Source organism: Bufo gargarizans, chromosome 1 (genome assembly GCF_014858855.1).
Source record: "Bufo gargarizans isolate SCDJY-AF-19 chromosome 1, ASM1485885v1, whole genome shotgun sequence".
Lineage (NCBI taxonomy): Eukaryota > Metazoa > Chordata > Amphibia > Anura > Bufonidae > Bufo > Bufo gargarizans.
The window spans coordinates 540784190-540797256 of record NC_058080.1 but is presented as its reverse complement, the minus strand read 5'-3'; the positions used below and the strand labels follow the sequence as shown (position 1 = coordinate 540797256).

Below are 13067 nucleotides of genomic sequence, written 5' to 3'. Positions count from 1 at the left end.
TTACACGTCCGCAGCAGGGCCACGGCAGCACACCCTGAGCTGCATCTGCGATCCCCCCCCATCCTTCATACAGCTCAGTCTTGCTGTGTGGTGGGTAGCATCAGCCAGGTCTGTGCTGAGCCACTTCGCTGTGTCGTAGCTCCGCCTCTGTGTAGTAATGTCAGTAGCTCCACCCCATTGTGGTAGCCCCGCCCACATGCGGTCCTCTCCTAGCACTTCTGGTGCTTAATGTGTGAGGCCTGCAGCAACTTAGGAGGAAGTGAGTGAGGACCGGAGGCTGTCCCAATGATCACTGCCTCTGCCAGACACTGAACTTTACTTGGTATGTTGTTTTTTACCCCACCTGTCCCCCTCTGGCCCTTGTGTGTCTGTCCCTTACCCACATACTGTGAAGCTACATTAACAATGTATTTTGCGGTCCGCGGATCTGCAAGATATGTATGCCGTCTATATGCGATCTGTATATTTTTGCAAACCCATTAACTTAAATGGGTCTGCAGTCCGCATTTTGTAGAGAAATATAGGACACGTAACATTTTCCATTTTGTGCTGAACGGACATACAGATGCAGAAAGCACATGGAAGTCATTTGCTTTCCGCATACGTATGTCTGTTCCGCAAAGGATAGAAAATGTGACATGTCCTATAGTGGTCTGCAACATGCAGGCTAGTTAATAGGTCTGCAAAAAAATGCAGATCATAAAATACATATGGTCGTGTAAATGGGTTAGAAGTGTTTCCCAGACATGCAGGGGGTCATTTATTAAGATTTTTCTTTTTAGACACCGGTCTTAAAAACCCCTAAACTGGAAGTGGTTCTGCCGATGTTATGAAGAGGCGCCGGCCTCTCCATAACTTCAGCGCATCCAGCGCCAGTGTAAATGCATATCATCCAGACTGAATCCTGACCCGTTCATTTCAATAGGTCTGTGTGAGGAGGCATGTGTCTGGCAATAACTACTGTGAGGGGCACATATCTGGCCATAACTACTGTGAAGGGGGGACAATATCTGGGCATAGCTACTGTAAAAGAGGCACATATCTGGACATAACTACTGTGAGGGGGTACATATCTGGACATAACTACTGTGAGGGGCACATTTCTGGACATAACTACTGTGAGGGGGGATAATATCTGGGCATAGCTACTGTAAAGGAGGCACATATCTGCCCATAACTACTGTGAGGGGGCACATATCTGGCCATAGCTAATGTGAGGGGGCGCATATCTGGCCATAACTACTGTGAAGGGGGGACAATATCTGGGCATAGCTACTGTAAAGAAGGCACATATCTGGACATAACTGCTGTGAGGGGGTACATATCTGGACATAACTACTGTGAGGGGCACATATCTGGACATAACTACTGTGAGGGGGCACATATCTGGCCATAACTACTGTGAGGGGGCATATATCTGGCCATAACTACTGTGAGGGGGCACATATCTGGATATAACTACTGTGAGGGGGCAAATATCTGGCCATAACTACTGTGAGGGGGCATATATCTGGCCATAACTACTGTGAGGGGCACAATCTGTCACAATTAATTTGAAGGGGCACATAATCTGGCATAACTACTGTGAGGGGGCACATATCTGGCATAACTACTGTGAAGGACACATAATCTAGCATAACTACTGCGATGGGCAAATAATCTGGCATAACTACTGTGGTGGGCACGTACCTGGGCATAACTACTGTGAGGGGGCAGATATCTGGCATAACTACTGCGAGGGGGTACATATCTGTCCATAGCTACTGTGGAGGGGGCACAATGTGGATATTACTACTGTGTGCTGGCACAAAGAGGCAAAAATTACTATGTAGGAGCATTAAGAGGACATTAATACGCACCACAGTATCTAAAGGGTTTCCCCTATCTTTGATGCGACTGATCACCCCTTCCTCTCCCTGTAGGATTGGGGGAAGATGACAAATTGGGGTCCCTTCTGCTGCCACACCTCATTGTATTAATCTTTACCTATGGCCTATGTTTATTTCTATATGTGTGGTTGGGGGCCCAGGCACATTCTTTGCACAGGGGCTCTCTGCTGCCAGTGTCCGTCCCATCTAGATGTGGACTCTGTCTCTGTGACCAGGAGGATTCTGAAGATCTTTGTTTCATGATGGTGTACCTTAATTTACCTTAATTATTAAAAGCTGTGCTAGCTCACCTTGAAATGGTTGCACCTAGATGGGATAAGCCCAAAATGGATGAGAAGAAGAGAAAAAAATAATAATCTAACTCTGGGGTATTGCCTGATGATCCTATATTAAAGGGTTTATGTCAGCAGAATTTACCCTATTAAACTGGCTGACATTAGCGATGTGCTAATCAGGGCCGGCCTTAGGTGTTCAGGCGCCCTGTGCGAGCTAACCTTCTCCCCCCCCCCCATCACTCTCATTATTTCTCCCCCCCCCCCATCACTCTCATTATTTCTCCCCCCCCCCATCCTCTCATTATTTCTCCCCCCCCCATCACTCTCATTATTTCTCCCCCCCCCCCATCACTCTCATTATTTCTCCCCCCCCCCATCACTCTCATTATTTCTCCCCCCCCCCCATCACTCTCATTATTTCTCCCCCCCCCCATCACTCTCATTATTCTCCCCCCCCCCCATCACTCTCATTATTTCTCCCCCCCCCCCATCACTCTCATTATTTCTCCCCCCCCCCCCATCACTCTCAGTATTTCTCCCCCCCCCCCATCACTCCTCATTATTTCTCCCCCCCCCCCATCACTCTCATTATTTCTCCCCCCCCCCAGTCACTCTCATTATTTCTCCCCCCCCCCATCACTCTCATTATTTCTTCCTCCCCCCCCCCATCACTCTCATTATTTCTCCCCCCCCCATCATCTCTCATTATTTCTCCCCCCCCCCCATCACTCTCATTATTTCTTCCCCCCCCCATCATCTCATTATTTCTCCCCCCCCCCATCACTCTCATTATTTCTCCCCCCCCCCCATCACTCTCATTAATTTCTCCCCCCCCCCATCACTCTCATTATTTCTCCCCCCCCCCCCATCACTCTCATTATTTCTCCCCCCCCCCCCATCACTCTCATTATTTCTCCCCCCCCCCCATCACTCTCATTATTTCTCCCCCCCCCATCACTCTCATTATTTCTCCCCCCCCCCATCACTCTCATTATTTCTCTCCCTCCCCCTTTTCACTCTCTTTTCCACCTCTAGTGTAGCGTGGCCGAGCTCTGTTCGATCCGCGGTACAGGAGCATTGTTTCCTGTACCCGGCCGGACTGACAGGAAGTGCACACTAAGTGAGCACTTCCTGTCAGTCCGGCCGGGTACAGGAAACAAAAGCTCCTGTACCGCGGATCAAACAGAGCTCAGCCACGCTACATTAACAGCACACAGCAGGCGCAGGCAGGCGCTCAGCCTCAGCCACTCAGGCGGCGCAGAATGAGGGGCGCCGCCAGCCGCCCGAACATATATAAGCAAGTTTTTTTTTTTTAAACCGCAACGTGCGCCCCCTGCTGAATACAGGGGAGGGGGAGATGGAGGGGGAGGGGGAGATGGAGGGGGCGGGGGCCCGCCCCGTGGGAAAACATAAGTGCCGCCTCGCCTGCCCATATTACATTGCGGGCTGTCGGCCGCCCGGCGCCCCTGTTGCTATGGCGCCCTGTGCGGCCGCACAGCCCGCACACCCCAAAGGCCGGCCCTGGTGCTAATGTCAGCAGACTTTAACTGTACTATTTTTATGCTTATAGATGCCCCGGTTACTGCACAATTTTAACTTTGATTCTATGCAAATTAGCCTCTAGGAGCAGGGGGGGGGGGGGCATTGCTCCTGCCCCTAGAGGCTCCGTTCAGCACATCGCTAATGTCAGTCAGTTTAATAGGATCAATTCTGGTGACAGAAACCCTTTAATATAGGATCATCAGGCAATACCCTAGAAGTAGATTATTATTTTTTTCTCTTCTTCTCAGGTAATACCCCAGTGGCCAGTCTGCCTGGGATGACTTTTTTTCTGGCAGTCGGTTATTCCCTGTCAGAGATCTTCTAGTCAGACAGATTGTTTCCCTGCTGAAATTAGTAATTTCTTGTCTATGGCAGAGTGCAAAGCGTCTTTGGCTTCAGTCTCCTAGTGACATATGGATTGGTTCCCCATGAAGTCTTGCTTAGTCAACTAAGATTTGGGGTCCATTCGCAGAACCAGTCTCTCAGTCCCATTGTAATAATGGGTCCGCACAAGATCTGTAAATTGCGGGACGTGTTGGAAAGAAAAAATACTTGAATGGGCCCTGAATGTGCCACTGAGTTCATTGTTCCCCATAGACACACTGTGCAGAGGGACATTCTGTTAGCTCCATTTTGTTCCTCTCCAAATTAATTCTCTTTAGAATCAATCATTGTTACAGAGGGGTCTCCTTTCCACAATAAACCTCTAGGGCTAGTTTCATAGAGAAGTTTAAAAGCCAGCCTACACTGCTTGGATTTAGAATACTATTAAAGTCTGTTTATGCAACATGCCAGTCCGCAGGGGTAGAACACGTGAGGTTCACGGTGGGCCGGAATGTATATACAGTTCATCGGTTACTCGCGGTTTAGCAGACGCCTCACTGAGCCAGCAGTGCAGTGAAGGGGAGAACAGCACTGGATTCTCCGGGGCACACTCTATTACAGGGGACACTGGCCAGGTGGTGATCGAGGTGCCATTGATGGTGATTGGGTTTCTGAGTGCTTGTGCGGCTGGGCCCCTGACTTAGGTATTGTCGTGACGCCAGCACCTTAATAGTGCAAAATGTTGACAGTAGTAATGGTATGAAGTTAGTAGAATGAGGCAGGTTTAAATCCAACTGAGAACTTTACTATAACCAGGTTCTTGGTAACAGTTTACATCCAGTAATAACAGTCTCTGATACACATGCAGGTTGGATGTGATTAATCCCAATAACAGGCTGTACTGGTGGTAATGTGTCAGGCTATAGTAGTTAGTTAGGTACTCACTGATAGACAGCTCTTTAATCTGGTTCTGTCTCTCCAGCTCTTTAATGGTGAGGCTGCCAGAAGCTAATAAGTCCTTCATCTGGAATCCAAAGGTCCTTAACCACTTAAGGACCACAGGTTTATACCCCCCTAGTGACCAGGCCCTTTTTTACAAATCGGCACTCCACAACTTTAGCGGTTTATTGCTCGGTCATGCAACTTACCACCCAAATGAATTTTACCTCCTTTTCTTCTCACTAATAGAGCTTTCATTTGGTGGTATTTCATTGCTGCTGACATTTTTACTTTTTTGTTATTAATCGAAATTTAACGATTTTTTTTGCAAAAAAATGACATTTTTCACTTTCAGTTGTAAAATTTAGCAAAACAAAACGACATCCATATATAAATTTTTCACTAAATTTATTGTTCTACATGTCTTTGATAAAAAAAAAAAGTTTTGGTAAAAAAAAAAAAAGTTTGGGTAAAAGTTATAGCGTTTACAAACTATGGTACAAAAATGTGAATTTCCGCTTTTTGAAGCAGCTCTGACTTTCTGAGCACCTGTCATGTTTCCTGAGGTTCTACAATGCCCAGACAGTAGAAAACCCCCACAAATGACCCCATTTCGGAAAGTAGACACCCTAAGGTATTCGCTGATGGGCATAGTGAGTTCATAGAACTTTTTTTTTTTTGTCACAAGCTAGCGGAAAATGATGATTTGTTTTTTTTTTCTTACAAAGTCTCATATTCCACTAACTTGTGACAAAAAACAGAAACTTCCATAAACTCACTATGCCAATCACAAAATACCTTGGGGTGTCTTCTTTCCAAAATGGGGTCACTTGTGGGGTAGTTATACTGCCCTGGCATTCTAGGGGCCCAGATGCGTGAGAAGAAGTTTGAAATCAAAATCTGTAAAAAATGACCGGTGAAATCCGAAAGGTGCTCTTTGAAATGTGTGCCCCTTTGCCCACCTAGGCTGCAAAAAAGTGTCACACATGTGGTATCGCCGTACTCAGGAGAAGTTGGGGAATGTGTTTTGGGGTGTCATTTTACATATACCCATGCTGGGTGAGATAAATATCTTGGTCAAATGCCAACTTTTCCCATTTTTTTTATACAAAGTTGGCATTTGACCAAGATATTTATCTCACCCAGCATGGGTATATGTAAAATGACACCCCAAAACACATTCCCCAACTTCTCCTGAGTACGGCGATACCAGATGTGTGACACTTTTTTGCAGCCTAGATGGGCAAAGCGGCCCAAATTCCTTTTAGGAGGGCATTTTTTGACATTTGGATCCCAGACTTCTTCTCACGCTTTCGGGCCCTAAAAAGCCAGGGCAGTATAAATACCCCACATGTGACCCCATTTTGGAAAGAAGACACCCCAAGGTATTCAATGAGGGGCATGGCGAGTTCATATAAAAAAAAGTTTTTGGGCACAAGTTAGCGGAAATCTTTTTATTAAATTTTTTTCTCACAAAGTCTCCCTTTCCGCTAACTTGGGACAAAAATGTCAATCTTTCATGGACTCAATATGCCCCTCACGGAATACCTTGGGGTGTCTTCTTTCCGAAATGGGGTCACATGTGGGGTATTTATACTGCCCTGGCATTTTAGGGGCCCTAAAGCATGAGAAGAAGTCTGGAATATATATGTCTAAAAAATTTTACGCATTTGGATTCCGTGAGGGGTATGGTGAGTTCATGTGAGATTTTATTTTTTGACAAGTTAGTGGAATATGAGACTTTGTAAGAAAAAAAATATATATATTTCCGCTAACTTGGGCCCAAAAAATGTCTAAATGGAGCCTTACAGGGGGGTGATCAAGGAGTGTATATGGGGTGATCACCCCCCTGTCACTGATCACCCCTCTGTCATTGATCACCCCTCTGAAAGGCTCCATTCAGACGTCCATATGTTTTTTACGGATCCACGGATACTTGGACCGGATCCGCAAAACACATACGGACGTCTGAATGGAGCCTTACAGGGGGGTGATCAATGACGGGGGGGTGATCAGGGAGTGTATATGGGGTGATCACTCCCCTGTCATTGATCACCCCCCTGTAAGGCTCCATTCAGACGTCCGTATGCGTTTTGCGGATCCGATCCATGGATGCGTGGATCCGTAAAACACATCCGGGCGTCTGAATGGAGCCTTACAGGGGGGTGATCAATGACAGGGGGTGATCAGGGAGTGTATATGGGGTGATCACCCCCCTGTCACTGATCACCCCCCTGTAAGGCTCCATTCAGACGTCCGTATGTGTTTTGCGGATCCGATCCATAGATGCGTGGATCCGTAAAACACATACAGACGTCTGAATGGAGCCTTACAGGGGGTGATCATCCCATATAGACTCCCTGATCACCCCCCTGTAAGGCTCCATTCAGACGTCTGTATGCGTTTTGCGGATCCGATCCATGGATGCATGGATCCGTAAAACACATACGGGCGTCTGAATGGAGCCTTACAGGGGGGTGATCAATGACAGGGGGGTGATCAGGGAGTGTATATGGGGTGATCACCCCCCTGTCACTGATCACCCCCTGTAAGGCTCCATTCAGACGTCCGTATGTGTTTTGCGGATCCGATCCATAGATGCGTGGATGCGTAAAACACATACGGGCGTCTGAATGGAGCCTTACAGGGGGGTGATCAATGACAGGGGGGTGATCAATGACAGGGGGGTGATCAGGAAGTCTATATGCGTGATCACCCCCCTGTCACTGATTACCCCCCTGTAAGGCTCCATTCAGACGTCCGTATGTGTTTTGCGGATCCGATCCATAGATGCATGGATGCGTAAAACACATACGGACGTCTGAATGGAGCCTTACAGGGGGGTGATCAATGACAGGGGGGTGATCAATGACAGGGGGGTGATCAGGAAGTCTATATGCGTGATCACCCCCTTGTCATTGATCACCCCCCTGTAAGGCTCCATTCAGACGTCCGCATGTGTTTTGCGGATCCGATCCATGTATCAGTGGATCCATAAAAATCATACGGACGTCTGAATGGAGCCTTACAGGGGGGTGATCAATGACGGAGGTGATCAGGGAGTCTATATGGGTGATCACCCCTCTGTCATTGATCACCCCCCTGTAAGGCTCCATTCAGACGTCCGTATGTGTTTTGCGGATCCGATCCATGTATCCGTGGATCCGTAAAAATCATACGGACCTCTGAATGGAGCCTTACAGGGGGGTGATCAATGACAGGGGGGTGATCAATGACAGGGGGGTGATCAGGGAGTCTATATGGGGTAATCAGGGGTGATCAGTGGTTCATAAAGGGTTAATAAGTGACAGGGGGGGTGTAGTGTAGTGGTGTTTGGTGCTACTTTACTGAGCTGCCTGTGTCCTCTGGTGGTCGATCCAAACAAAAGGGACCACCAGAGGACCAGGTAGCAGGTATATTAGACGCTGTTATCAAAACAGCGTCTAATATACCTGTTAGGGGTTAAAAAAATCACATCTCCAGCCTGCCAGCGAACGATCGCCGCTGGCAGGCTGGAGATCCACTCGCTTACCTTCCGTTCCTGTGAACGCGCGCGCCTGTGTGCGTGCGTTCACAGGAAATCTCGGCTCACGCGATATGATGCCAATCGGCGTTAGCGTAGCCTGAGAGAGCCGCCGCAATGACGCCTTTCGGCGTTAGCGTGGCGGCAAGCGGTTAAAGCCTGAATGAATGGCCGTTGACCTTTGTGCATTATTTCTCCCTGTTTCTCTCGAATTGCCTTGCATTAACCACAGCTAGCAGCTGTAGTCTCACTCCTTCACTTCTCACTTTCCCTCAACTAACTCAGCTAGGCCTGAACTGTCCTATATATACAGTGGTGCTACCCCCATCTAGTGGTGGATGTATGTAATGCACCTGACAGCCTGGTAAAAAGGGATTTCACATAACACAATGCATCATGATATTACAGAAGACAACAAAAAGCTTTTGCAGTTGCCACATAAACTAGTGGGACGCTGCATTTCTACATGTCTAGTACTCCAGTTACCAGGTGGAGTTACAGCACACTCAACTCAGTCCACTTAGTCGCTTGGGCAGAGAAAGTGGGGGGGGGGGGGAGCATTGGATCAAATATGCAGGGCCACTACATGGTCTTCTCCATTTACAAAACAATATAAGTTCGATGCATCTGGTGCTTGCGATTCAGCCTTTGATAGATCAGTGATTATTAAGGCTGCGATTTCAACCCCCTCCCCCCCCCCCCCTTGCTTCTTTAATACCGCTTTTCAGATCCCTTTGTGTGTGCTGCCTGAAGGACATTCAGGAAAGTCTAAATTTGCTTACCGAAATGTATCTTTCCTTGAGTCCAAAGGCAGCACATATATCCCTCCCTGGAAAAGACATTGCTTGGAAAAAACACGCCTGTCTAGTGGGTGTGCACTCCTTTGCGGGAGGAGCAAGACATTAACCCTTTGTGTGTGCTGCCTTTGGACTCAAGGAAAGATAAATTTCAGTAAGCAAATTTAGACTCTCTCCCTTTTTCAGAGATCAGTGGGGGTCTCAGCACTTGGACCAAAAGCTTTGATATGTCACTGTTACATATCAAAAAATTACAGTTACATCATTATAGCAGGTCAAGTTCCATTTAGATGTTTTTGTAGTGTATGGATGAGATTTTGAAAAATCTCATACACTTTGCTGACACTATAATATGCTGCCGATTTTCCACCCACAATTTCTCTGTGGAAAATCAGAGGTGTATCCAACACGTGTGAACATACCATTATGCCTTATTGTTTCCCTCCAGATTTTGTTTATCACAAAGCACCACATAGAATCATATTTTGGTGTTACATTGTGTATTTCAGGTACAATATCATGGACTATTCATGCTAATGTTTGTACTCGGAATTGGGGGATCTTTTCAATATGGATTTCACATATCCGTCATTAACTCCCCTTCGCAGGTCAGTATATAACTAAGCTTTATGAATAAGCGTGACTTTTTGAATCATTTAAATCAAACATATACCTAGCCTTTTTAAGGGGAACTGTAAAAATGTAACACAAACCCTACTACACTACACCAGTGGAGGGAGGGATCTGGAGATCCATGGTGAACAAAGATAAAAAAGTATATACGGTAAACATTAAGCCATGTTAAAATTCTAAACAAGTTAGGGTCCATTCACACATCCGTAATTTGGGTCCGCATTCGTTCCGTAATTTGCAGACCCATTCACTTTCAATGGGGCTGGAACGGATGTGAATCCGCATTTCCGGGATCCGCATGCGTTTTTTCGGGATCCGCAATTCCGTTCCTGAAAAAAATAGAACATGTCCTATTCTTGTCCGCAATTCCAGACCAGAAAAGGCATTTTCTATTATAGTGTCTGTGATGTGCGGTCCGCAAATTGCGGATCGCACATTGCAGGTGTCCGTGTTTTGCGGATCCGCAATTTGCAGATGCGCAAAACTCTTACGGACGTGTGAATGGACCCTTAATATATGGGATATTCCTATCTTAGACATTTATGGTGTATCCACATATCCACCCATAGTCTGGGGCTACATGGCAACATGTGTCATGCAACAGTAAGTCTCAGAAAAGTTGCACAACCAAAAACATTTGTGTGACTTGTCTGCAACTTGAATGTTTTCAACTGTCACAGTTGCAGCATTTCGCTTTGTGACCCCCATTGACAATTATTAGATGCGATCTTCATTTTAGCAACACATTTCTTCATGTAGACCCAGCCCTCCATGGGTCTCAGTTGGGTATTCTGTGCTAGTCAAAAAGGTGTTACAGGACAGTTTCTAAACAGCAGTAAAATTACCAGTGACCTATATCAAAGTAAGGCCCCTTTCACACAGGCGAGTTTTCCACGCGGGTGCAATGCGTGAGTTGAACGCATTGCACCCGCACTGAATCCGGACCCATTCATTTCTATGGGGCTGTGCACATGAGCGGTGATTTTCACGCATCACTTGTGAGTTGTGTGAAAATCGCAGCATGCTCTATTTTGTGCGTTTTTCACGCAACGCAGGCCCCATAGAAGTTAATGGGGCTGCGTGAAAATCGCAAGCAAGTGGGGATTCGGTGCGATTTTCACGCACGGTTGCTAGGAGACGATCAGGATGGGGACCCGATCTTTATTATTTTCCCTTATAACATGGTTATAAGGGAAAATAATAGCATTCTGAATACAGAATGCATAGTACAATAGCGCTGGAGGGGTTAAAAAAATATAAAAATAACTTAACTGACCTTAATCCACTTGTTCGCGCAGTCGGCATCTCTTCTGTCTTGTTGTGTGAGGAATAGGACCTTTGATGACGTCACTACGTTCATCACATGGTCCGTCACATGATCCATCACCATGGTAAAAGATCGTGTGATGGGCCATGTGATGAGCATAGTGACGTCATCAAAGGTCCTATTCCTCACACAACAAGACAGAAGAGATGCCGGCTGCGCGAACAAGTGGATTAAGGTGAGTTAAAGGGCTTCTGTCACCCCACTAAACTGTTTTTTTTTTTTTGTTTACTTATAATCCCTATACTGCGATTTGTGCATACATAATCTAATTAATCATTTCGGTTCAGTAGATTCTGTTAAAAACGTACTTTTAAAATATGCAAATTACCTTGCTACCAGCAAGTAGGGCGGCTACTTGCTGTTAGCAGCCGCATCCTCCTATCCTAAAGACGCCCCCTCCGCATGTTGATTGACTGGGCCAGCGAACGGGATCGTCCTCCGGCTAGCCCTGTCTGCTATCAAGATCTCGCGCCTGTGCCGTAACAGTATTCAGTCGGCGCAGGCGCACTGAGAGGCGGACACTCGCTCGGCCGCTCCATCCTCAATGCGCCTGCGCCGACGATCCCGTTCGCTGGCCCTGTCAATCAACATGCGGATGGGGCGTCTTTAGGATAGGAGGATGCGGATGCTAACAGCAAGTAGCCGCCCTACTTGCTGGTAGCAAGGTAATTTGCATATTTTAAAAGTACGTTTTTAACTGAATCTACTGAACCGAAATGATTAATTTGATTATGTATGCATAAATCGCAGTATAGGGATTATAAGTAAACAAAAAAAAAAAAAAACAGTTTAGTGAGGTGACAGAAGCCCTTTAAATTTTTTTTTTTTTTTTAACCCCTTCAGCCCTATTGTACTATGTATTCTGTATTCAGAATGCTATTATTTTCCCTTATAACCATGTTAGAAGGGAAAACAATACAATCTAATACAACCTTGAACCCAAACCTGAACTTCTGTGAAGAAGTTCGGGTCTGGGAACCACATTCAGTTTTTTATCACGCGCATGCAAAATGCATTGCACCCGCGCGATAAAAACTGAACAACGGAATGCAATCGCAGTCAAAACTGACTGCAATTGCGTACCTACTCGTGCTGGTATGCCGCAATGCACTGGGACGCATCCGGACCTTATCCGGAAACGCTCGTGTGAAAGAGGCCTAAAGGTCCTTTTACACTGACAGATTTCTGCAAATTATGCACGCCGATCAACAATATTGCAAGTCAATCAGTGCTCTTTTAACCCAGTCTCAGCATCAGCCATAATACTACGGTGGATGTTGTGTTTTTAAAGATGGCGCCTTTGTAGAGGGTGCAAACACCTGGGGCAAAAGTGCGCGATTGGTGGTAATGTGACTACGGCATCTGAGAGGCTGGAAACCTAGCAGCACAACCTGCAACCTGCGCAAGAATGAAAATAAATAAACAAAAAATAAAAATCGTACACATTGCTGCATCCAAAAATGCCCATGCTATTAAAAATTATTTAATCCATAACATTAAAAAAAGATATTAATATGGCCGATTCGCCATTTTTTCATCACTTCACCTCTCCGAAAAAAATGAATAAAAAGTCCTACACATCCTAAAATCAATTAACACTACAGATCATCCCACAAAAAAATGAGCCCTCATACAGCTCCATAGACATAACTATAAAACAGTTAAAGGGATGAGAGTATGGCAATGAAAAGAAACATATATTTTTTTTATTATTGGAACAATAAAACTACAAATATGGTATTGCTGTCAGTTTTACCGCTTAGTGAATGCTGTAAAAACAAAACCCATAAAACTGTGGCAGGATTACAATTTTTCCAA

The 13067-nt window shown here is 45.9% G+C and overlaps 1 protein-coding gene across 1 annotated transcript in view; it reads left to right on the top strand.

Moving 5' to 3' along the window:
- The window catches only part of LOC122924432 (solute carrier family 2, facilitated glucose transporter member 5-like), an 85535-nt gene that overhangs the window by 5001 nt on the left and 67467 nt on the right, over positions 1-13067 (top strand). The window contains exon 2 of the mRNA XM_044275528.1: positions 9799-9897. Coding sequence (XP_044131463.1) covers positions 9799-9897 — 99 coding nt within the window. The remainder of the gene's footprint in view (positions 1-9798; positions 9898-13067) is intronic.